Source organism: Lissotriton vulgaris, chromosome 3_1 (assembly GCF_964263255.1).
Source record: "Lissotriton vulgaris chromosome 3_1, aLisVul1.2, whole genome shotgun sequence".
In the NCBI taxonomy this organism is placed as follows: Eukaryota; Metazoa; Chordata; class Amphibia; order Caudata; family Salamandridae; genus Lissotriton; species Lissotriton vulgaris.
In genome coordinates, this window is record NC_141689.1 from 1,799,091,201 (window position 1) to 1,799,116,910 (window position 25,710).

Sequence of the window (25,710 nt, forward strand, 5' to 3'; positions counted from 1 at the left end):
TTCACTTCCAGATCCACATCGACCCCAAGACCACACTCAGAGGCACCCTCCTTTACAGGCCACCAGGACCCCGCGCACAATCCAGTGAAGACATCATGGACTTCATCACCCCACACGCGCTCCCCTCCGAGGATTACATCCTTTTGGGAGACCTCAACTTTCACCTTGAAAAGAACAACGACCGCAACACCACCACCCTTTTGGACAACCTCGCCAACCTCGGACTTAAACAACTTGTCACTACCCCCACCCACATCGCAGGTCACACACTCGACCCTATCTTCACCTCCAGCAAACATGTCTCCTTCAGCCACACCACAGCTCTCCTTTGGACTGACCACAGCTGCGTCCACTTTACCTACAACAAGCCCACATCCAACAACCACCCCCAACCCACTCTGCAAAGAAACTGGAACAAAATCACCATCGATCAGATCTCCTCATCGCTTCTTCTAAACCCCCAGCCCACTCCTCAAACCCCGACCAAGCAGCCACCAACCTCTCCCAATGGTTATCCAACAGCGCCGACATCCTAGCACCACTGAAAAAACGACAAATCAAACTAGGCAGCAAGAAGGCCTCCTGGTTCAACGATGATCTTAAGAAATCCAAGAAACTCTGTCGCTCTCTTGAGAAGGCCTGGAAAATAGACCCAACCACCATCACCAAGGACGCCTTCAAAAACGCCACCCGCATACACCACCAACTGATCCGGAATGCCAAGAAAGCCGCTTTCAAGGACCGACTAGATAACAACGCCCACAACAGCAAGGAATTATTCAGCATCGTCAAGGAATTCACCAACCCCTCAACCAACTCCAACGACATCACCCCCTCTCAAGCCCTCTGCCACTCCCTAGCCTCATTCTTCCACAACAAAATTGCAGACATCCACAACAGCTTCGACAACCGACCCGAAGACCAACCCACCCAACCCCCTGCAGGACCCCCACCCCCCTTGAGCATCCTCAATGACTGGAAGCCAATCTCCACTGAGGACACCATCCGCCTGATGAACTCTATCCACTCAGGATCCCCCACAGACCCATGCCCTCACCACATCTTTAACAAAGCAGACTCCATTATAGCACCGCACCTCCGAGACGTCATCAACTGCTCCCTCAACTCCGCAACCTTCCCGGAAAGCTGGAAACATGCCGAACTCAGCGCCCTCCTGAAGAAACCCACAGCTGACCCCACCGAACTCAAAAACTACCGCCCTATCTCACTCCTTCCATTCCCGGCCAAAGTCATCGAGAAAGCGGTCAACAACCAGCTCGCCGCATTCCTCGAAACCATCAAATCCCTCGACTCCTCACAATCCGGCTTCCGAGCCAAGCACAGCACTGAAACCGCCCTCATCGCAGCAACAGACGACATTCGAACTCTACTGGACAATGGAGACACAGTCGCCCTCATCCTCCTCGACCTCTCCGCAGCCTTCGACACGGTCTGTCACAGCACCCTTCTACAGCGCCTCAGAAACATCGGAATCCAAGGAAAAGCACTGGAATGGATCACCTCGTTCCTCACCGGAAGAACCCAGAGAGTCCGCCTTCCACCATTCAAGTCAGAGGCCACCGAAGTCATCTGCGGCGTGCCACAAGGATCTTCACTCAGCCCCACCCTCTTCAACGTATACATGAGCCCCCTCGCGGTCATCGCACACCAACACAACCTCAACATCATCTCCTACGCCGATGACACTCAACTGATCCTATCTCTCACCAGAGACCCCAACACTGCCAAAACCAACCTGCATGAAGGAATGAAAGAAGTAGCCGACTGGATGAAGCACAGCCGTCTGAAACTGAACTCAGACATAACAGAAGTCCTCATCCTAGGCACCTCCCCCTCCGCCTGGGATGACTCTTGGTGGCCAGAGGCCCTTGGAAATGCACCCATCCCGACAGACCACGCACGGAACCTGGGCGTCATCCTGGATTCCTCACTCTCGATGAACAGACAAGTAAACGCCGTTTCTTCATCTTGCTTCAACATTCTTCGCATGCTCAAAAAAACATTTCGTTGGATCCCCACCGAAACTAGAAAAACGGTCACCCACGCTCTGGTCACGAGCCGACTGGACTACGGAAACACCCTCTACGCCGGTACCACCGCAAAACTCCAGAAAAAACTCCAATGCATCCAGAACGCTTCAGCCAGGCTCATATTAGACATCCCGCGTAAAGAACACATCTCTGGTCACCTGAAAAACCTCCACTGGCTCCCCGTCAATAAGAAGATTACTTTCCGGCTCCTAACCCACGCACACAAAGCACTCTACGAAATCGGACCCGAATGCCTCAACACACGACTGTCCTTCTACACCCCCTCCCGCCAGCTACGATCCTCCAACCAAGCCCTTCTTCAAGCGCCTTGAGACCCTCTGGGTATGTAGCGCGCTATATAAATTTATTGACTTGACTTGACTTGATGCTACGTATTCTGCCTTCTAAGGGAGTTTATTTTCTATTCTTCTTGGTGGGAGTTCTGTGGAGTCGTCCATTTTTAGATCTTCAGTTTGTGCTTATGTGACTGTATTTTCTGTTTGTTTCCTCTCTGTGCGTGGTATATTGTCTGTTTTTGGTGTGCATGCACACCCTATTATGTCCCATCCATGCTGAAGGAGAGGAATTGTGTTAGCAAAAGACATCGTTGAATTTGTGCCTCGACATTGTGATTCAGGTAGAGATTGGTCTCACCCTCTTGTCGCTTTGCTGATCGCACTTTAGGTGTTAAATGGTAACCTGAATTTTTAATTAAGTCTTCAGTGCCTCTTTTCAATTAATCATCTCTGAGTGTACCTTAAATAAATAAGCAGTTCACTGATGCAATGAATAGTTCTGCACACAATTCCTCTATCCCTTGTCGTAATGCTGTAGAATGTACAACATGACACTTTAAATATTTAGGGTACATGGATGATGGGTGTCATTGATAGACTGGGCTCTATCTATTAATGATCATCATTGAAGATATTTTTTTAACACACAATCTTTGGGATGTTACAGTGGGAAAAAGGAGGGTCACATTTTGTTATTTCGATACCACTCTAATGGCCACACACAACTCTGTGTGATAAGAGTAGATTTAAAACAAAAAACAAGGTTTTCCTGCATGCAGACATGCAACACTAACTCACAAAATCCTCAGTCAGGGTAGAAACCTGAAAGCAACTGTACTTAATCTGGACATTGATAAGCAGAGCTAGCTATTCGTTTGCACAGGATCCTAGGCCACGCCCCCCGCCTTCTTAAACCGGGCTGATTGCGAGCCCGCGCACAGAACTGAGACACTCCTGAGGCACAGCCGGGAGCTTGAGATTGTCGCTTTTTAAAAACTCTTTGTAATAAATTGTGTATTGTTTTAAACTTTATCCTACCTTGCTCCCTGCACTCCAGGGCACTTACTCCAACTCAGCCCCCCCCGCGCAGCCGAGGTCAACGCTGCCGCGGGCGAGGGAAATCTTTCCAGGCCACACCCACTCTCACTGGGCCACGCCCCGAACACCCCCTATAAAATATGTGTATTCCACGGACGCGCAGTGGACGGGCGCAGCGGGCGCGCCGTTTGCGCGCTGAAGGCACGCCTAAGGCAAGCCCGTCTGGGCCCGTCCGGGCCCGGCCGGCCCCAGGCCTAGTCACTATGCCCAATTCTCCTAAGAGCCGACTTACACCCAAGCTAGGCTCCTTGCACTCAACCCTTTAAAAAACATTAATTGTCATTACACCTATACAGGAGAAAAACCCTTTATTAACTGCGACCTCTGCAACCCTGCCCTTACTGACGCTCAATGCCACGGCCTTCAACTCGGCCTTCTCAACTGCAGGTCCCTCCCTAAACACTCCCACGAGATAAACCTCCTTATCCAAGACCTCGCCATTGATATTCTGTTTCTTACGGAAACTTGGCTCACCCCCAACACAGACTCCAATATCGTTAATGCCCTTCCACCTGGCTACCAAATCCATTCTCTGAACAGACCCCTTGGCAGAGGAGGTGGCCTGGCAGTAATATACAGAGAGCATTTCGCCTGCAGAACAGATAATGGCAATATTGATGACTGTGAAAGCTGCCATTTCGCTTTACAGATCTCACCTGCAACCTCCCTCTCTGGTCTTCTGATATATCGCCCACCAGGAGCCCCAGGCAAGTTCTCGAGCGCTCTTGTTGACACTGTTACTCTTATGGCAACGACATCTCCTAACTTTTTAATTTTAGGAGACCTTAATCTCCATCTTCTAGACTCCAAGGACACAACTGCCTCTGAACTTCTCCTTGATCTCACCTCTTTCGATTTACGACTAGTGAACTCAGAGGCTACCCACGACAAAGGGCACCTTCTGGAGCCCATCTTTTCTAACATCCACCACTTTAAAACTCGCACTCCCCTCCCACTGCCTTGGACAGACCACTTCTTGATTCCTATCAACTGGCATCTCGATGTCCCATCACCCCAACTGCCCAAAACCCGGGTCACCGATAGACGCTGGCACAAACTCTCGCCTGAAGATTGGGCCTCCAGGCTCATGGAATCTCTCCCCCCCGGCTCTAGACCCAGCCACCGCTGATATGGCGTTTAACTCCTGGCTCACTCAATCACTGGACAGCCTCCTTCCCAAAACAAGCACCTTGAAATGAGCCAAAAGAGTGAACCCGGCCCCTTGGTACACCCCTGAGCTTAAAGTACTACAGAAGGAATGTAAAAGGACAGAGCGCGCTTGGAGGAAGGACAAATCCACAGTCAAAAAAGACGCTTTCCGCGCCTCCATAAGAGCTTATAAACTCGCCCTACGTAACACCAAAAGCCAATTCTATGAGGAAAGAATAAAAAACTCCTCCTGCTCCGCCAGAGAAACCTTTATTATCCTAAAAGAATTACTTAAAGTCCCGGATCCTCCAGAGAAACCCCCAGCCTCCAACATCTCTGGGGATAAATGCCACAAACTGGCAAAGTACTTTGACGAGAAAATTCTGAAAATTCTCGCCACCATACCCCCCGTCGACCACAGTACCAACAATGAGGACTGCCCCAAACCTGACCGAACTGCTAGTCCTCACCCGGATATCCCCGCCATTCACCTAGACACCCTCGGCCCGGTTACCATTGAAGAGGTTTCGGCAATGCTCGCCACAATCAAAAGTGGTTCCCCCAGTGACCCGGTGCCTATACGCATCCTCAAAAAAGTGGTTCCCACTATTGTCCCCCCTCTAACGGACCTCATTAATTCTTCCTTACGTCAGGGAAAGGTCCCCACCAGCTGGAAAGCGGCTGTTGTCAAGGCCCTTCTAAAAAAGCCTCTTCTAGACCCGCTGGACTTGGCCAACTACAGGCCAATTTCCCTGCTCCCTGGAATTAGTAAAATCACTGAAAAAATAGTGAATAAAAAGCTCTCCCAGTTTTTGGAGTCTAACAACTTACTTAGGAGCTCGCAGACTGGATTTCGCCCAGGTCAGGGCATGGACGCCACCCTCCTGGCTGCAGTGGAGGAGACCAGATGTATTCTGGACGCAGGAGGATCAGTGGCAGTGATCCTCCTGGACCTCAGTGCGGCCTTCGACACTGTTAACCACCGGGTGCTATTCCAGCGGCTCAGAGACATCGGGGTGGATGGCACTGCCCTGGCCTGGTTCGCGTCATTCCTTAACCACCATTCCTGAGAACGATACCCACTCCCCTGCAGTTCCCCTCCAGTGCGGAGTGACACAGGGCTCTTCGTTAAGCCCGACATTATTCAATGTCTACATGTCCCCACTGGAGGAGGTGGTCATCCCGTTCGGAGTGAAAATCATCAGCTATGCTGATGACACCCAGCTGGTGGTGTCCCTATCCCATCCCAACCAAGAACCATCTAATCTCCACAGCTGCCTTTCCAAAATCCAGGGGTGGATGAATAACTCAGCGTTGAAACTCAACGGGTCCAAGACAGAAATTTTGCTTCTTGATTATAAAGGGCTCTCCCTTCCCCCGAACATCTGGCCCTCCTGTCTGGGTGAACCCCCGGTCCCTAAAACCTAGATCAAGAGCCTGGGAATCTGGCTAGAGAAAGACCTGTCCTTCAAAACCCAGGCTAAAAAAACGGCTGGGATTTGTTTTGGGCTTCTTAGATCAGTCAGGAAAATCCTCCCCTTGCTCCCCCCCATCTCCCGGATATTGCTTATCCAAGGCCTCATTCTATCTAGACTGGATTACAGCAATGCCATCTATCTGGGAGCCCCCGAATCCACCTACAACAAATTACAAAGAATTCAGAACGCCGCGGCCCGGCTTCTCACTAACACCCCGGCCAGATCATCGGCCAAACCAGCTTTGAAGCACCTTCACTGGCTGCCAGTAAGAGAGAGAGTTAAGTTCAAGGCTCTCTGTCTGACCCATAAACTCTTACAGGACAAAGGCCCCCCCATCCTCAAAAACTTTATCATGCCTTACAAGCCCACAAGATCCCTCCGCTCGGACCAGGAACACCTCATCACAGTTCACAGAGTGAAAAAGGCCTGTACTGGCGGACGGCAATTCTCTGTGAACACGGCCAGCCTATGGAACACCCTCCCCCGTAAACTAAGGATGGAATCTGATCACCTCCGATTCAGGAAACTATTGAAAACACACCTATTCCCCTGATCCCCCTTCTGCCTCTTTCCCCGTTGCCCACCCTCTCGAATGTCTTGGTCTCAGTGCTGGGATGCTTAGGGGTTACTATGCGCTCTACAAAACCCCAATAATAATAATAATAATAATAACCCACTCAGGCTATTGAGCATAATTTACCCTGTAATATGTTTCCCACCAGAAAGGGATAATACTGGGATTCTTGTGCTAACTCCCTCTATTCTACCCTCCCCACATAACATTACCTCAGGTTACTGGCTATCATAGTTCTAGCCAGTTGTGTTCCTTTTGCGTCTCTTGACCCCTTTTCCAAATATATAAAACCCCAGGGTTTCTGCTCATACCAGAGTTCCAAGCTCTTTACTATGAAGTGTTTTCAGGATCAGCCCAGATGTTTTTCAGAAAGTGGAAAGGTTACTCTGCCACTCCCACGACTGTCCTCCCACTGCTTTAATGAGTGTGGATGCTCTTCCCCACCCTCTTCTTGCATCCTTGGGTGGTTCATGTTTCAGCTCTTGCCTTTCATAGGTTGCCCTTTTAAAATTGATAGGAAGAAATAAGGGAATTTTCCTGGCCTAGCTGCTTTATTGGAGAACTTTGCCCATTGTCTCGTGGTGTTGACTGCTGACTGGCTCTTTTTAGGTCTCGCCTACGCAGCGCGCAAGCGCTGTTTGGGGTGACCTCTTGGAATCACTCTGGACTTTTTTGGAAACTCGTGCATGTTCTGCACTGTTTCCACTGAACACTCGTGCATGTACGGCGTTTATCTTGCGGGAGCAAGCAACGGCGCTATCTGTTTGCAATTATTGTGCTCGCGCTTTGGAAGCAGATGGTGCCGCTGCTCGCTCCCGCAAGGTAAATGCTGGGCGAGTCTCGCCCCCATCTGAAACCTTGTCCACAAATCTGCCTTCCAGGCTTCACTTACCCAGGTGACCAGAGGGCTGCCAATGAATGCCTGCACTAGCTCCTCCACATGTGTGTCCCCCATGGTCCCCCACAGCAGGTCGGTCGTCAGCCAGTCACCATCCCGGAGGTAAGATTTGTCTCCGTGGGCTCATCTGAGGCCCTGGCAGGACCTGCGCACCTGTGTTGAGGTCAGAGTCCTGCCAGCGATCGCAGCTCAGTGACTAGAGAGAGGCCCAGTCTGGAAAAGGGTCGACAGCTTCTTCTCCCCTCAACAAGAGGCCAACTGATGCAAGCCGACTTTCGACTCCACCCTGGTGAGTCCGGCGCCTCGGCTGACAGATATTTCTCTGAACACGACCTTTGCAGATCCACCTGCCGGACCCCTCGACTAGCACTCCCCTCTGCTAGCTGTTTACGAGTAGGGCAGTGGGCATGCGGGCTGGTTCCGGGTAGCGCAGGGTCACATCTTCCTGCCCAGTCTTCGCAGCTTCTCGCTAAGAAGGCTGATTCACTTCCACCTTTCTGAGCACGCCCTGGTGTGACTAGGTCGCTGTCACTTGCTCCTGTCACAAGCGTTTTCTTCTGACGCAGAAAAGAGAAGTTGTTGCCCAAAACTTTAACCACTAATGGACACGAGCATGGGGGGGAGATGAGGAGCAACCTAGGACCGATTATGCCGGAGTAAAGAGGAACTGAAAGTTATACTTCAAATCTTAAGCCCCTAAGTAGGAACTATGCCGCTGACTGAAGGAGCCATTTCCTCTCAATATCCCCAGGGCAGAATAATGCGATCACTCATATCTTTGTTTAATAAATTATGTCAAATGCACTTTGGGATATCTCGAGATGAAATTGAACATGAGGGCACACCTCACATTCAAAAATCACCAACCTTATATCAGCAAAGGGGCTGCTTGTTGAGAAAATGTCTCTCTCAAGGCATTTTCTTCTAGAACCTGTCTCTCACAAGACACTTTATGTTCAAACCAGTCCTCTGCAGCAAACAATTCTGTGAAGAGTTGATCTGGTATAATTTCTTTCATTTGTCCTAGTTTGGCTACCACAAAATTGTGCACATTATGGAAACCACGCAAGAGTAGTTGAAACTGTTTGCCTTAGCCCAGTGTATACTGCTGGACAAGTCTAGTTGCATTTATGAGACTCAATTAGGTAATTTTGTGTGGAATCCAGGAGACACGACCACAAGATTTGTAATGTGTGAAACTCTTACAACCCTACAACACAACAATATCTTTACGCATATTCACATCTATCTCTCCCTGTGGAAATTATTTCAATAATCATTCCTATGTGGATGTTGATCCTAACTGTCCATTTTAATGAACGGCTTTAGAATTACATTCCAAGTAAAATGGACTCTGTACAAAGCGAATCCCTCTTCATTTTAAGACAACAGAGCCTCAATGTCTGGAAGATCAATCTTTTGCATATCATTAACTTCATGATTTCTTGCTAGTGGCCTATTTTTCATACTCCTCCCTCAGCCCCCTCCCTGCATTCCATAGACTCATGGAATCCTGGACTTCAACTGGAATATGCTTAATCCAGGGTATATATCTTACCTATTTACAGCCCACGAAGGGCTTGATGGGGGATCCTCTCTCTTTATAGAAGGGAAGGAATGCTAAAACCAGTGCCTAATTTGAGCCGGTGGTTTCCGGTGTTCGGCACCGGCAGTTCATTGTCAACACTGGAGAGTCTGCCCATTGGTGGCGCTGTTGTGCAATTTAGAGATGAACACAACAACAGCTGTTTATTAATTCAATATGCGTTAAAAATAATAATATCTGCTCACCAAAGCCATTCTTATAGTTTTGGGAACCTGGAATAGTCAGGAATGTCACATCTGTATGTGTGTGATGGCTAGTAGTTGTGTTGTTACTGTAGTTGGCAGCGCTGACAGTGATAATGGACAGTGCAGGTGGAAGTGGCCTCCTGATGATGATGAGGGCCCTGGCACTTTTTTTTTTTAAACAAATTAAGTACTGAACAACGCAATTTTGAATTTTAGAGCTGTAAATGAGAGGATCTCCTGCATTGTTCTACCCGTTGGTAAAGGTCTGGCAGGCACTTTCCTCAGTTCTGCTGCCCTTCTCGCGAGTGACAACTTCTCACTGTCTGTGGTGCACGTGCAAGCAGAATACTATTGATTCTTCTGTCTGCAGCCAATCAAAATAGCCATGCTTCAAACAATGCACAAACTTTCAAGATATACCCAGTCACTACATAATACCTTCCAGCGACAGCTTTGTAATCCACCCTGTATATTCCATACTGTTCTCATGTGTAAAGAGCAGGATCTATACTATGTACAGTGGCCTAACCTGTACATTGACTGTATTATACCATGTACAGTGGTCTAACCTATATGACAACTGTCTTATACTATGTACAGTGGCCTAACCTGTATGCCAACTGTTGTATACTATGTACAGTGGCCTAACCTGTATGCCAACTGTCTTATACCATGTACAGTGGTTTAACCGATATGACAACTGGTGTATACTATGTTCAGTGGCCTAACCTGTATGCCATCTGTTGTATACTATGTTCAGTGGCCTAGCCTGTATGACAACTGTCTTATACTATGTAAAGTGGCCTAATCTGTATGGCAACTATCCTACACTATGTACAGTGGCTTAACTTGTATGACAATTGTCTTATACTGTGTACAGTGGTGTAACATGTATGATATGACAACTGTCTTATACTATGCATAAGGGCCTATCCTGTATGACAACTGTCTTATACTGTGTACAGTGGCCTTGCCTCTATGCCAACTGTTGTATACTATGTACAGTGGCCAAACCTGTATGACAACTGTCTAATAGTATGTACAGTGGCCTAACCTGTATGAGAAGTGTCTTATACTGTGTACAGTGGTGTAACATGTATGGTATCACATCTGTCTTATACTATGCATAAGGGCCTATCCTGTATGACAACTGTCTTATACTAAGTACAGTGGCCTAACCTGTATGACAAGTGTATTATACTGTGTACAGTGGTGTAACATGTATGGTATGACAACTGTCTTATACTATGCATAAGGGCCTATCCTGAATGACAACTGTCTTATACTGTGTACAGTGGCCTAGCCTGTATGCCAACTGTTGTATACTATGTACAGTGGCCAAACCTGTATGACAACTGTCTAATAGTATGTACAATGGCCTAACCTGTATGAGAAGTGTCTTATACTGTGTACAGTGGTGTAACATGTATGGTATGACAACTGTCCTATAATATGCATAAGGGCCTATCCTGTATGACAACTGTTTTATACTGTGTACAGTGCCTAGCCTGTATGCCAACTGTTGTATACTATGTACAGTGGCCAAACCTGTATGACAACTGTCTTATACTATGTACAGTGGCCTAACCTGTATGACAACGGTCTTATACTATGTACAGTGGCCTCCCCTGTATGGCAACTGTCTTATACCATGTACGGTGACCTATCCTGTATGACAAATGTCTTATACCGTGTACAGTGGCCTACCTTGTATGAGAACTGTCTTATACCATGTACAGTGGCCTAACCTGTGTGACAACTGCCTTATACCGTGTACAGTCATGTACAGTTGCCTATCATGTATGACAACTGTCTTATACCATGTACAGTCATGTACAGTTGCCTAACCTGTATGACAACTGTCTTATATCATATACAGTCATGCACATTAGCCTATCCTGTATAACAACTGTCTTACAATGCAGTTCCTTAGTGATAGTGAAATGAGTGCTACATTAGTAAGTTTGTTCTCTATGCATCCATATTGCAGACGTCAGAGCTATTGGCTTTGTCAGTGCCTGTTCTAAATATAACATTGCGCTAGCAGTGAATGATAGCATTCCATGGTGAGCCTTAATGCTTGAATGGGTCGCTTGAGTCAAGACAAGCCTCGTGAATTCACCTAATGACGGTGAACTCGTTTGCCTTTGCTGCGTGCGTGAGAGAGAAAATGTTAGAACAATAAAATCTAACTGACAGGTGGCATTATCAAGAGTGGATCAAAAACGATGAAATGCACGTACAAACATCTAATTATCGCCTCTCGGTTGTTATTTCCCCGAATGCCTTAACCTTTAATGTTAACTCTCGTGAAGCAAACTGTACTGCGGCAGGAATCTTTATGCAGAGCACACATGCATCCATAAGTGTTAACATTTACTCTTTTCAGGCCTACCACATTTTCAAGAGAAGAGCGATTTGAAGGAACTTTTAGAAAACCTGCATCAAAACATCCACGCCAAAAAGAGGAAGAATGTAGAAGTCATGTGGCAGGCTGCTACAGTAAGTTGTTCATGAATGCTGCTACAGTAAGTTGTTCATGAATGCTGCTACAGTAAGTTGTTCATGAATGCTGCTACAGTAAGTTGTTCTTGAATGCTGCTACAGTAAGTTCTTCTTGGATGCTGCTACAGTAAGTTGTTCTTGAATGCTGCTACAGTAAGTTCTTCTTGGATGCTGCTACAGTAAGTTCTTCTTGGATGCTGCTACAGTAAGTTCTTCTTGAATGCTGCTACAGTAAGTTGTTCTTGAATGCTGCTACAGTAAGTTCTTCTTGAAGGCTGCTACAGTAAGTTATTCTTGAATGCTGCTACAGTAAGTTGTTCTTGAATGCTGCTACAGTAAGTTCTTCTTGAATGCTGTTACAGTAAGTTCTTCTTGAATGCTGCTACAGTAAGTTGTTCTTGAATGCTGCTACAGTAAGTTCGTCTTGAATGCTGTTACAGTAAGTTCTTCTTGAATGCTTCTACAGTAAGTTGTTCTTGAATGCTGCTACAGTAAGTTGTTCTTGAATGCTGCTACAGTAAGTTCTTCTTGAATGCTGCTACAGTAAATTGTTCTTGAATGCTGCTACGGTAAGTTCTTCTTGAATGCTGTTACAGTAAGTACTTCTTGAATGCTGCTACAGTAAGTTGTTCTTGAATGCTGCTACAGTAAGTTGTTCTTGAATGCTGCTACAGTAAGTTCTTCTTGAATGCTGCTACAGTAAGTTGTTCTTGAATGCTGCTACAGTAAGTTCTTCTTGAATGCTGTTACAGTAAGTTCTTCTTGAATGCTGTTACAGTAAGTTCTTCTTGAAGGCTGCTACAGTAAGTTGTTTTTGAATGCTGCTACAGTAAGTTGTTCTTGAATGCTGCTACAGTAAGTTGTTCTTGAATGCTGCTACAGTAAGTTCTTCTTGATTGCTGGTACAGTAAGTTCTTCTTGAATGCTGCTACCGTAAGTTGTTCTTGAATGCTGCTACCGTAAGTTCTTCTTGATTGCTGGTACAGTAAGTTCTACTTGAATGCTGCTACAGTAAGTTCTACTTGAATGCTGCTACAGTAAGTTGTTTTTGAATGCTGCTACAGTAAGTTGTTCTTGAATGCTGCTACCATAAGTTGTTCTTGAATGCTGCTACCGTAAGTTCTTCTTGATTGCTGGTACAGTAAGTTCTACTTGAATGCTGCTACAGTAAGTTGTTCTTGAATGCTGCTACAGTAAGTTCTTCTTGAATGCTGCTACAGTAAGTTCTTCTTGAATGCTGCTACAGTAAGTTGTTCTTGAATGCTGCACCAGTAAGTTCTTCTTGAATGCCGCTACAGTAAGTGCTTCTTGAATGCTGCTACAGTAAGTCATTATTGAGTGCTCAAACGGTCTATTAAAATCGCAAGCTGGTGTGTGTGGAGCCCATCTCAGCTTTATAGATGTATAACCACTGGCTAAATATTTAATTCGTTAATTTCTGTGATGTTTCGCTCCTGACAGTTTAGGCAGTGCCAAATTCTCAGCTGTCTCTATTGTATCTTTTCATTCTTTTGAGTTTAATATGGATCACTGTTTTTACTTTTGTTAAAATATGCCCAATTATGCATAACATGCTGCAGAGGCAGGGCTCAGTTTGCTTCTGGTGTGCCTGAGACAAGGTTAAGTCATAAATCTGAGTTACTTCGTGACAATATTAATCTACAATGTTGCTTTCAGCTGGGGTACTTTGGTGAAACACCACAGACAGTACCTTATGTTACTACAGAGCTCCAGTTTTGGCATACTACGTACTATATTAGTGAAATGCCAGTGTACTGCAAGCATACCTTACACCCTTGTCTGGGTAGGTCACATCACCTAATTGGGTTTATTATGAACCTTTAATACTTATTAATGCAGTTTCGGTCGGATGGAAGAAGCAGGTGCAAATCAATTGTATTCAAGTACAGTAAACCATTCCATCTAGTTTCCTGATTCCCACAAGGGTGAATATTGAGCAAGGAATAAAGTGGTCTTGTTCCGAATTAGGAGGTGTGTCATATTTTATTTTAGCTACTTTTGTAACCTATATTTTTACATGCCTTAACACTGTTAAAAACGGTGGTGAATTGTGTATCTTGGGCCAAATTTACAGTCTCTTATCCAAAAATCTGTTTATTTTTTATTTTAACACTGAGGCCTGGCTTTCAGTGTGACAAGGTTGCTTCTCAATCCATGTTCTAGGGTTTTCCTCCACACTTCCTCCCACCGGCCCCTGTCACTAGCAAAAGCCTTGCAGAAGCACACCTGGGGTATTTGCCTTTTTCACACCCGACTTGAACTGACCCACAATTTCAAATATGCCACTTAATACATATTGTTACTGCAGTTTAGGAAAAGGGACCTGCAGTGGGGAGTGTGGTATCTGGAAATGGGGCAAGGGTGACATAGGCTTCAGAGTGGGGCCTACCTGTTATAGCAATACAATAACGCTCAGACACTAGCTATGAGATAGGGGCCGAAGACCACGAGCGGTCTTGCGCCCGTTTATTTATACCCGAGGGCTACTCCGCCCTCAGGCTGTATGCGTGCGTGCGTGCGTGCGTAAGTGGACGGGCCGTGTGGCTCCTCCAGTATATCCCTCCAAACTCACAGATGAATAGTCCAGTCTTACTTAGAGTTCTTTGCAGTATGTAGTCTCCAGGCGTAACCCTGGAGCCGCTGACTGGGAGTTGGGTTTGGTCGGAGGTTGTACCTTTGGTTTCGCTGCCCTTCGACCTCGGGTACGCTTGCCGGGGTTGCTGATTCCCCCACCGGACCCGGCGGGATGATGTTTGACTCCGCGCCCCCTCGGGCTGGTGATGGTTCTCTGGCCCGAGGGTTGGCGACTACCTCAGGGGTAGCCGGTTGGTCCGCTTCCATCTCCATTTCTTCCTCCACCTGTTCCTGGATTGCTCCATTCATCAACACCCGCTTGAACCACGATATGTTTCGCGTCACCACTCTGGATCCATGGGACGCTGACACCATAGTACCATGGATGTTCACGATCTCCCATATCTCGGGCTCAAACGTTGTCTGATATTTCCACTGATGATGGCGAGACTTGAGGACCACCTGATCGCCGACAGTCAGAGGTCGTACTCCAGCTCTTCTTGTTCGGCTTGCTCTCTCATTCGTGCGTCGTCTTCGGTCTTGTGTTTCTTCATGATCTAATTCTGATGCCTGCCATGCTGGGCTCACCGGCACACAGTCTCGCGGGGGTCTCTTGAACATGACGTGCGCTGGGGCGCACTTAGTGGTACAGTGCGGTGTCTGCCTATAGGCATTTAGGAACTGCGACAGACATTCTTCCGCCACTTCTCCCTTCTCCACACCAATCTTTAAAGCTCGGTTCATTGTCCTCATAAATCGCTCGACCTCTCCATTGGCCTGCGGCCACTGCGGTGTGATCTTCCGATGGTGTATTCCTCGTCTGGTTAAGTACGCCTTGAACTCAGAGCCCTGAAACGCCGGTCCATTATCCGATCGGACTTCATCCGGGTAACCTAGCATTGAAAACACCCTGTCTAGGGCTGGCTTGACATGGCTGAAGGTGGTGGATGGGATCACCTCCACCACAGGAAACCGGGAGCATGAGTCAATCAGTACCATGGCTTGGCGTCCATCCGGGAAAGACCCGAAGTCGATGCTGATTTTGGACCAGGGGATGTCACACAAGTCTTCCGTGATGACTGGGTGTGGCGCAGGTTCCTGACTTGTGATCACACATGAATGGCAGTTACGGATCTCCTCCTCTACTGCGGCGTCAATGCCGGGGAACCACACCCTTCCCCGCAGCCGGGCCTTGTCTTTGCTATGCCCTGATGTCCTTGATGGGCGAGGCGTACCACCTCTTTTTGCAGGCTAGAAGGTATAACGATGGTGGTAACCCGCAGAACCACTCCATGTGGGCCCGTGCTTAACTCACTTTGTGCCCGCCACATCTGCTGGCGAAAGGTCTGTTCCGCTGTTGTCAGAGCACTGGCACCATCCAGGAAGTGTTTCCAACTGAGATCCTCTAAGGTGCGTTTCACCCTACGGAGGCACTCATCTTGGTCGGTAGCAGTGCCAATCTCTTCCATTGTGAGAGCTTTAGGACAGGCCTCTTGTGACAGGATCCTGGCAAACTCTTCCACCTCCTCCAGGTCCTGATGCTCTCCTGTTCTGGGGGTGTGCTCTGGGTGGCGTGAGAGGAAATCCGCGGGGTTGTCTGCCCCAGGGCGTAAGACAACTTCGAATCTGTACGTTTGGAGCTGAACGGCCCATCTTTCAATCCTGGGTGGCGCAAGTCTGGCTGTTCCCACAAATAGTGGAACCAGCGGCTTGTGGTCTGTCACGACTGTGAACTCGTGGCCGAAGAGGTACAGGTGAAAGTACTGACATGCCCATTTGATGGCGAGGGCCTCCCTTTCAATTTGTGCGTAGGGCATTTCTGTGGCCGTCAGCGCCCGACTTGCGTACGCCGTGGGTACCCACGTGTGATCTTCCGTCTTTTGTAGCAGGACCGCCCCTAGCCCCGCCGGGCTGGCATCCACGACAAGCTCCATCTGCCGATATGGTCTGAAATACGCCATGACCTTGTCATCAATGAGGGCCTCCTTCATGGCTCGGAACGCGTCATCCTCTTTCACCGACCACGTCCATGGCTGTCCCGCTTTGGTGAGTGCGCGCAGGGGTTCCGATAGGGATGCCAGATTGGGGATGAACCGGCCACAGTACGTGGCCATCCCTAGGAAGCTGTGGACCTCGGTTGCAGACGATGGCTGCGGAGCAGAGCGGATAGCCTCCGCCTTCCTACCTTCAATCCGTTGCGCGAAAAGATGTAGCCGAAGAACTCGACAGATTCGTTGTAGAATGAACACTTTTCTCAGTGCAACGTGAGTCCGTGATCTGCTAGACGCTGAAGAGCAGCCCTCAAGTGCCCATGGTGTTCCTCTAGGGTCTTGGAGAAGACTAAGATGTCATCACTCAAGTTGATAACTCCGGGTAATCCTGACAACGTCTCCGTGATTGAATTCTGGAACACTTCGGCGGCCGAGGACACGCCGAAGCTCAGACGTTTGAATCTGCGGAGTCCGTCATGTGTCGAAAACGTTGTGATATTACGGCTATCGGGATGGAGTTCAAGCTGGTGATAGCCCGCATTCAGGTCCAGTTTAGAGAACCATTTGGCCCCATTCAAATCGGCTACAATGTCGTCCATAGTGGGCGTGAGGTGACGTTTCATTTTGACTGCTTTGTTTGGGAGGCGCATGTCTACGCATAGTCTTATGGCGCCAGGGTGCTTGGGTTTAGGCGCCACAACGAGCGGCGAGACCCAGGGGGTGGGCCCTGAGACCTTCTCGATTACTATTAATTTTTCAAGCTTCTTTAGCTCCTTTTCAAACTGCGGCCGCAGGTGGAACAGCACCCTCCGATGTAGTAGTGCAGTTGGTGTCACCGTGTGATCAATGTGTAGCTTGAATACTTTTCCTTTAAGGCAGCTCAGGCCTCGAAAGAGTTTCGGGAAGTCTCTCAACATGGCATCTGTGTGTCGTTTGTGTACTTGATTGACGAAGAACACCAGTTGCAGGTCTTCCGCAGTGTGGCAGCTGAGCAGCATGCCCCGCTTACCCCCGGTGATGTGGAATTTTGTGTGTACCGTTTGATCGTTGCAAGACACCTTCACGTCGATCACTCCCCGCAGTGGCAGGGGTTCGTCACTGTCATATGTGTAGATTCTGGCTTTTGAGGGTAGAGGCGATGGGCGAAGGTGTAATCGTTCGTATTGGGTACTGTCCATAACATTCACCGATGTCCCCGTGTCGATCAGTGCCTTCACCAGGGAACCCTCGATCCTGACTTCGCACATCGGCGGCGGCCTCCTCCTGGATCCGTCACGACCAACAAAGGAAACAAAGAAAACGTCTTTGTCTTCGTCCTCCTCTAGCTGGAACGCTGTCTGATGCACGTCATTGCCTGGCTCCGGGTCGTCTAGAGATAGTTGACGTACTCCTTGAGAGGCGCTTCTTCCTGCAGGTCCGGTGCGGCGGCTGCTGCGGCATACTTTTGCGAATTGGTTCATTTTACCACAGTTAGAGCACGCTTTCCCACATGCGAAACACCGTCCGTTCGGGGAATGCTCCATCCCGAAGTTGCCGCATGCTGATCGAGAGGCTGCTGCCGGCTGACCTTTCTGCCTGGAGAAAGGAGGCCTCCTCCGAATCATGTCCACGTGCTCTTCCTTCACCGACACGTGTTTCGCCGGCGCCATCGGTCCGTCCAGCGGGGCCTGCATCGCTTCCGCTCTTGCGTTAGAGAGCTCATGTGATTTCGCCAGCACGAGGATTTCGTCCAGGCTGATGCGTGGCTGCCGCAGGATTAGGCGACGCAGTTGTACAGACCGACAGCCCTGGATTAGTTGTGCTCTGATCTCCAGGGTCCTGTCTGGAAGTTCGCATGACGTCGCTAGTTTGTGCAGCCGCGCATAGAAAACGTCGATGGACTCGCCCTCCGCCTGGCGGGCCTGGCGTAACTTGAACCATTCAAAATCCGGGTTGGCACGGGGCTAAAAATGGCAGTTGAGGGCCGTGACCGCTGATGCATAGTCGTTGTCGTCCCCTCTGTTTGGCAGCGTCTCAAATAGTTCATAGAGCTCATCGCCCCCATAGCACATCAGGAGCGATCGTTTGACTTTGCTGTCGGTTTCCCTGACACCCACAAAGTAATGTTCTATGCGTCCAAGCCAGAGGCGCCATCTTGCGGCAGCTGTGGTAGGTTCCGATAACTCGCTGAACGGCGGAATCGGGGCCGCCATGGCATGACCCTGCGTGGCGGGTGTGACGTTGGAATTCTGAGCCTGAGCAGGCGGCCTAGCTTGGACAGACCCAGTATTCTGTGGCGACCGGGGTGGCGGAGAGGGAGGCCGCTGGTCCGGTCCCGTGGACGCTGTTCCTCCTGTTGCTAGCTGGCTCATGTGGGCGCGTAACCTGCGCGCTTGTTTTGCCGCTTTTGCGAGGCGCGTGAGCTACCGCGGGGTGCGGTGGGGGCCAAACCAGCCCCCCGACAAACGCTGCACGCAGCGATATTCCTCCTGCGCGCTATCCGGCCAGGGCACTGGGCGACGGCCGAATAGGGCTAGGCCTCAGTAGCAGAGGCGTCGTAGCATGGGCCCTTGGCTGGTACAGTATACCCCTCTGGGGGGGGGCTCACCTCTCGCACCGCAACAGGCACGAAGCACCAGCAATGGATCACTTCTCCGGCCGCAGGCTCCAGCGCAGGCAGTGCGAGCGCGGACTAGGCGGCACCGCGGGACACGGCAGGCGTGTCCGCGGGGGCGAGGCGTGGGCAATGGACCCGCCTCGTCGCCAATGTGGTATCTGGAAATGGGCAAGGGTGACCAAGGCCGCAGAGTGGGGCCTACCTGTTATAGCAATACAATAACGCTCAGACACTAGCTATGAGATAGGGACGGAAGACCACGAGCGGTCTCGCGCCCGTTTATTTATACCCGAGGGCTACTCCGCCCTCAGGCTGTATGCGTGCGTGCGTAAGTGGACGGGCCGTGTGGCTCTGCCAGTACAGGGAGCTGCTACGCAGTCTCTCATTTTCCACAGGTCCAACCTGCCTGCTTCCAAGGTCCACAAAAAGCAAGAAGTCTTTGGGTGCATATGCAAAATGTTTCTTACAGACTCACTCTTCCTTTTTCCCATTCGTATAACGAGTATAGACCCCGGAAGTAAAACTGCTGATATAACACTGAACAGTTGGGTTAAACCTTTGATGCAGGATCCACAAGAGAGTGTCCAAAAAATATTTGTGTAAAAGGTCTGAGTGAGAATATGGATTGTTTGCGTGGTTTGGGGAAGCTGAGCGGAATGGTAGTGTGCCATTCATTGGTTAAAATATTATTGTTACAGGAAATTGACATAGCCTACAGTAAAATGTAGCAATTGGGCCCAACTTCCCATTTACATCCCACAATCTCTCCTCGTTGCTCAATTTACACCCACCCCTGACCTACTGCAAGCTCCACAATGGGGCTTTGCTATGTTCTCTAAAATCGTACCTTTTACATATCGACCACTGTGTGCTTCCATGTCTCATAGCTTCACTTTTAATTTTAGTATATAATAGTTCTGGATTATTTTTAAACTTGCATCTTTAATTTTCCAAGTTTTTAGTGTTTTAGGAATTCACATCGGAAACACGCAGGTTACACGTGGATTTCTTATGCTCTTGTCTTGACACACTGAACTTTTTTGGCCAACAGGGTGGCATAGATGGCTCAGACAGGAAGAGTAAAACTGCGCAGTGACCCTTCACTTGGCCCAGCATGGCTACGCATCATTTCAAAGCAGCATACCAAGGGTGATATTTTGCCACATCGTACACGGTGGGAAGAAGACAAACTTCATTTGTGCAGTGCATCATAAAAGATACCTTAGATAGGTTGCACTTTATGATTTAAGGGTGACTTAAAAAATCTGACTTTTTGAAAAGGCGATTAGTGGTGTCTTTCATTTCTGTAAGTTTCAGGCGAATACCTCGAACTCTGGGTCAAGCATTTCTCAAGGGTGAGTGCACAGAAGAAGCACATTTATGCAAATGATGCAGAGCACAATCTTTCATTGGCTCCTTCTTTTCACTGTCAGTGCTACACTTCGTTAGTATGTCAAAGGCCCTCTATCACGTGTCTCCAGGAAAAGCCAAAGCGCTTCCCTCTCATTAGAAATCCAGGGGCAGATCAATGCAATGGTAGGTGGACTGTCCCCATGCGAGGAATGACCTAATATGAGAAGGGTGACCCTGCAAGCAGAAATGCGCGTTCCACCGGTGTCCTTACAAGCAGAGGCTGCTAAATTACCAGTCGCTAATTGAGATTTTCCACAGAATTGCTGCATTTGCAGCCAAGGGGATTGCAGTTTGGCTCACGGTGGGCACTGACTCCTTCCGTTAATGAGGTTATTGATTTCTTTTTGTACTGCAGATTTGTCGCAAAATGAACGGAATTCGTTTCACCTGCTGTAAAAGTGCCAAGGACAGAACGTCCATGTCGGTGACGCTGGAACAGTGCTCCATCTTGAGGGACGAGCATGAGCTGCACAGGGACTACTTCATCCGCGCCCTCGACTGCATGCGGAGGTAGGCCGCGCCCCTTCTGGGCACTTGTATATAGATGTTCTTACTTTGTCGATAAACAGGCGTACAATCGTCAATACGTTCCATTGGTGCCTGTGCTTATACAAGTGAATCTAAGAAGTCGGACACCAAATGATTTCCCATTTTATTGTATTGAATGAAAATGACACAAGTGAAGGCCATGCCACAGAGAAAGCAACATATTATGTTTAATAAAATGTGAGTTATTTTCGTTTCCAACCCTCATGCAAGAAAGATTTGATTAGGGCCCGACTTTTTGGATACACCCAGAAAAAAGATCTACTTATGTTTGCTCCTGAAGTTGGAATTATCAAGACACAATTCAGTGAGCTTTTTGTTCAGAATGCTTATTCAGCGAGTACAGCTACATTGGCTGCTAATTTCTCTTTGCAAGAGCATCTGTCTGGGGAAAAGAGACAAAGATGTTCATGAACAGCCTAATCCTAATGCACCCTCCACCTTTTCTGGGAATATCTTTGATATGCCCAGCGCATACTTCTAGTACCTTGCATACTACATCCTTTGCCATGCTTGTAGGTACTGGTCAGAGAACCAGGGCTCGAGTCGGGGTACCACGTGGGTGGACGGCGTCCCCCCACTTATTTTACCGGGGGGACGCCGTCCCCCCTGCCAAACAACTAGACTTCACTCTTTGGCCTTTCTGGGAGGTGGAGCCCGGCACCTTTCGTGACGTCCCTTCCTGGTGTGACGTCACTTCCGGTGACAGCGTCTCCCCACTTCTTTTTTTACGACTTGTGCCCTGTGGAGAACCAACTAGACATGATCAGCTGCTGTTGTCTGCAGTTGCTGGGCACAAGTGTTGTCATCCATAAATTGCCCTGAGCCCAGCACCTGACCTTAGTTCCTCCTGAGCACAGAATTGTGTTTGTGTCTAGCAGGTACAAGGCAGAAGATGCTCTGGGGTTCCTTGTTTTTTCCCGTTCGAAGAAACTCTGGCCCCACAGTTTAGACTGGATTGCTCCTGGACTGGAACAGGACCAAAGGGCTAATTTATATAATGGCAGATGGCCCGTTGTTCCTCCAGGGGGACAAAGTAAATTACTCCATCCCTCTGGTGGAAGGACCGCCCACCAAATTTATAAATGATGGCCCAATTGGATGGCTGTTTATAAAGCATTAGCAGAAACTGCAGTCACTGCAGTTCCTGTCAATGCATATCACTGTTTGGTGCAGGGTTGCATCAGCATGAGGGGCTGACGTAGCCCTTCACCAAAAAGTTTAGTTTTTTTTATTTTGAAAAAAAAAATCCCAAAACAGGATTTTTTTTTCAAAATAAAAAAATGGTCTCCTCACCATAGAAGTCATCTCCCATGGCTGGGGAGCATTTTTTACATGTTACTGTCCCTCACGGTCAGGGTTGCCTAGCGGTGACGGACAATAAAAAAATTGCTACATGTCCGCCCATCTAAATTGGGCAGTTGGCCATGTAGCCATTTCTCTGACAGCCCTTACTCAGTGAGGCCGTCAAAGAGGTTTGGCAATGTCACCGGCTTAGCCATTATGTTAGTGGTGTGTATACTCCATCGGTGTCTATACTCTGTCACGGCGGAGTATACAGACCTCCAAATTATAAATCGGTCCCAAGTCTGATTTGCATAAGGCGGCCTCAGTCTGCAGTGTGATAGTGAGCGGGGGAGCATTATTGACATTTTACTGTCCCTCACTGCCAGGGTTGCCTAGCGGTGACGGACAATAAAAAAATTGCTACATGTCCGCCCATCTAAATTGGGCAGTTGGCCATGTAGCCATTTCTCTGACAGCCCTTACTCAGTGAGGCCGTCAAAGAGGTTTGGCAATGTCACCGGCTTAGCCATTATGTTAGTGGTGTGTATACTCCATCGGTGTCTATACTCTGTCACAACGGAGTATACAGACCTCCAACTTATAAATCGGTCCCAAGTCTGATTTGCGTAAGGTGGCCCCAGTCTGCAGTGTGATAGTGAGCTGGAATGTGTCCTGAGCAGTTGCCAGCGTCTGAGACTTTTGCAAGCGTTTAACCTATGAAAATTGTGCTTTAACTAGGCAGCTGCATGCCTTTCAACCACATGCGGTGGCCAGTGCTGCTGCACCTCTATTAACAGTACATGGAGCTTCTGCTTTCTCAGCTATCACAAATTCCCTAATGGGATTTCATTAAAAGCGCAACAATGGGAACTCTGTAATGCCCACCCCACTTTAGAAATCTGCATAAAATGTTTCAAGCTCAAGTCTAGGTGGACATATTTTGCTGTCGGAATGTTTCATGCAGAGTAGTCACACAGAGTAAAAGCTATAAACAATCTAAGAATGTTGGGGCATATTACCAACAACTAGTGATAATTATTGCTATGTTGGTTTAGCAGCGATATATTTATCGCCGAGCTGCGGCGATTTTTATCGCTTAGGAACCTTGCTATTATCAAGGTATATCTCCTAAGCGATAAAAATCGGCCGAAATGCATGAATATCGCTGAAAAGTCAGCGATATTCATGCATTACTGAGCTAATGCTCTTAGCCATGTTATCCACCTACCATTGGATAACATGGCTAAGAACTGCTCAGGGGCATTGTGGAGATATTTGCGCTTAGCGCGAATATCTCCAAAAGTTGGTAATAGGAGATAGCGATGTTAGCGACTGTTTCCAGTCGCTAACATCTTGGCACGCCCACTTTGCATGTCATTACTGATAAATATCACTGACATGCAAAACGGGGCCCAAGATGGTCGTTATCTCCTACTAGCTGTCGCTAACTGGTGTTAGCAACTGCTAGGTAATAGGGAGATAATTGTATCTCCGCTTTCTTGGCTTTTAAAGCCAAAAAAGCGGAGATAAACCCCCTTGATAATATGCCCCGTTGTTTCTATAAGCATACATGGAACCATTATGTACAGGCAGGTACCATGCAGCTGGTACCAGTGCTTAATTTGACAGGGATCTGGTCAGAAGGCCACTGCAGCTTGTACCATACATTGCCCCCCATTTGGGATAGCTGCAAATACGATGCAGAGAGCATAGAAAGAGACCAATTTTAAGAGGGGGTAATGAGTGTGATGCCACCCGGATACTCTCTGTGCGTCTCAGTAAGTTTGGAGGGATAGGCTGGGCAGATTCTTTATTCTGTGGGAAGAAGTTGTGTTGAGCAAGAAAAAGAAGCAAAAGCAGAGCCTAGAAGAGGGGAGTTGCTTTGATAGCTTTGCTTTTCTTTTCCTCCAAGTAGAAACAACATGATCTATATGTCAAGAATAAACTCTACTCATTGTTGTGGGATGTGACTACTAAGCTAAGCTGACCATTTAACTCTTTCATGGCCCTAGCTGCTGAATGTCATTGTCATAGACAAGTGTCTGATGGCTGCTTTTGCAATGAGATTATCAGAACTGATGAACAAGGAAGTCCCCGTTCAACGCTCAATATTATGGTTGGAGGCTTGGATCGTGTTATTCCAAATGAAACCTAGCGCCTGGAATGCTTGTCAAAGGCGCATTACTTTCTCCTACCTGAAAGAACGTGGATAGGAGGGAAGTGACAAGTGAGATGGTAGGTGATTGGTGAAATTGGAAACAGGGCGGAAAGCTTGAGCACGGGTTGATTTTCAGTCTGTTTTAATCAGGACAGTCACCTCTTGAGGATAGAAAGTCTTGATGTCCACAGTGACCAGGACAAGCAGGCAGGAACTTCTTCGTAATCCGCATTGATATGGAGTGGCCATTAATGCAGCGCCTAGTTTGTGCAAGTTTTGGGGATCAGCACTCATTTGCGGGAACAGGACTGATTTTCATACTGTCTTTGGCTCAGAGTAGGCGAGAGAAAGGCGCCCCGTGTAGGTCTAGATCTATAGTAGTTGCACAATTAAGGGTGCCATTCCAGCAATCGGAAATGGTCTTTTGTTTGAATGTTCAGGAACTTTTTGTTGGAATAAAAGTCTAAGAAACAATTGAGAACAGACAGGCATGCATCGTCTGTGACCATTTTAAATTGCTTTGGGGGTCAGTTCTTATTAGCTCCTGTTGCCATCGATAAAAGAATAACAAAGCAAGTTTTGGCTGCTGTTGACTGATGCTAATAGTTAATTTAAACCCCCTGGGCCCATAAAATTGAGGGCTAGAGAACACAGGTACAATCCTAACAGAAGAAATCCAATCAAGGGCTTGTAATTAAAAGCTGTCAAACGCTTTTTTACGTGCTGCTCCCTTTGCCGACAGGAAAAAAAGATACGAGCCGTACATACTGAAGTGCAAGCAAATGGCACAGTGATATTGTCAAGTTCTCGGCGCGATTTAACCATGCTTTTTTGCTGTGTTGTCCATTTAACGCATGGACGCATGGTCACTGCTAAGTGTGTTGAATTAGCTTTAAATAAAATAATATATATTCGTCATCAGGTGAGGCCACCCATATGTGAGTTGAGGTTTGAGTGGATTTTGGATAAAGGCAGAAATAGCAGGTCATTTGGACTGAAACCTGCACATTGTCAGTCAGTTCACACCCCTGATGAGATGGACTTCACTAGTCCTGTCCTTAATGTCACTGCTCTTGTTTTCCTTGGTAATCAACCGGCAGGGCCTTCGCGGTGCTGGTTCTTCGTTTGCATTAGTTTTTAGCATGTCTTTTTAGCTTTGCATTTTGTTTCATTTAAATATTGTACATTGTAGTTACATAAGCATCCATATAAACCGAAGAAAGAAAAGCACTAGGGCCATCAGTCTGCCAATGTCGAAACCATCTAAGACCTAAATAATGTTCT

At 47.9% G+C, this 25,710-nt stretch overlaps 1 protein-coding gene across 3 annotated transcripts in view; it reads left to right on the forward strand.

The window, feature by feature from the left end:
• The window catches only part of INPP4B (inositol polyphosphate-4-phosphatase type II B), a 2,612,828-nt gene that overhangs the window by 2,376,754 nt on the left and 210,364 nt on the right, over positions 1-25,710 (forward strand). For all 3 annotated transcript variants that reach the window (XM_086962227.1, XM_086962225.1, XM_086962226.1), the window contains 2 exons: positions 11,725-11,837; positions 20,791-20,945. In XM_086962227.1, coding sequence (XP_086818353.1) covers positions 11,725-11,837; positions 20,791-20,945 — 268 coding nt within the window. The remainder of the gene's footprint in view (positions 1-11,724; positions 11,838-20,790; positions 20,946-25,710) is intronic.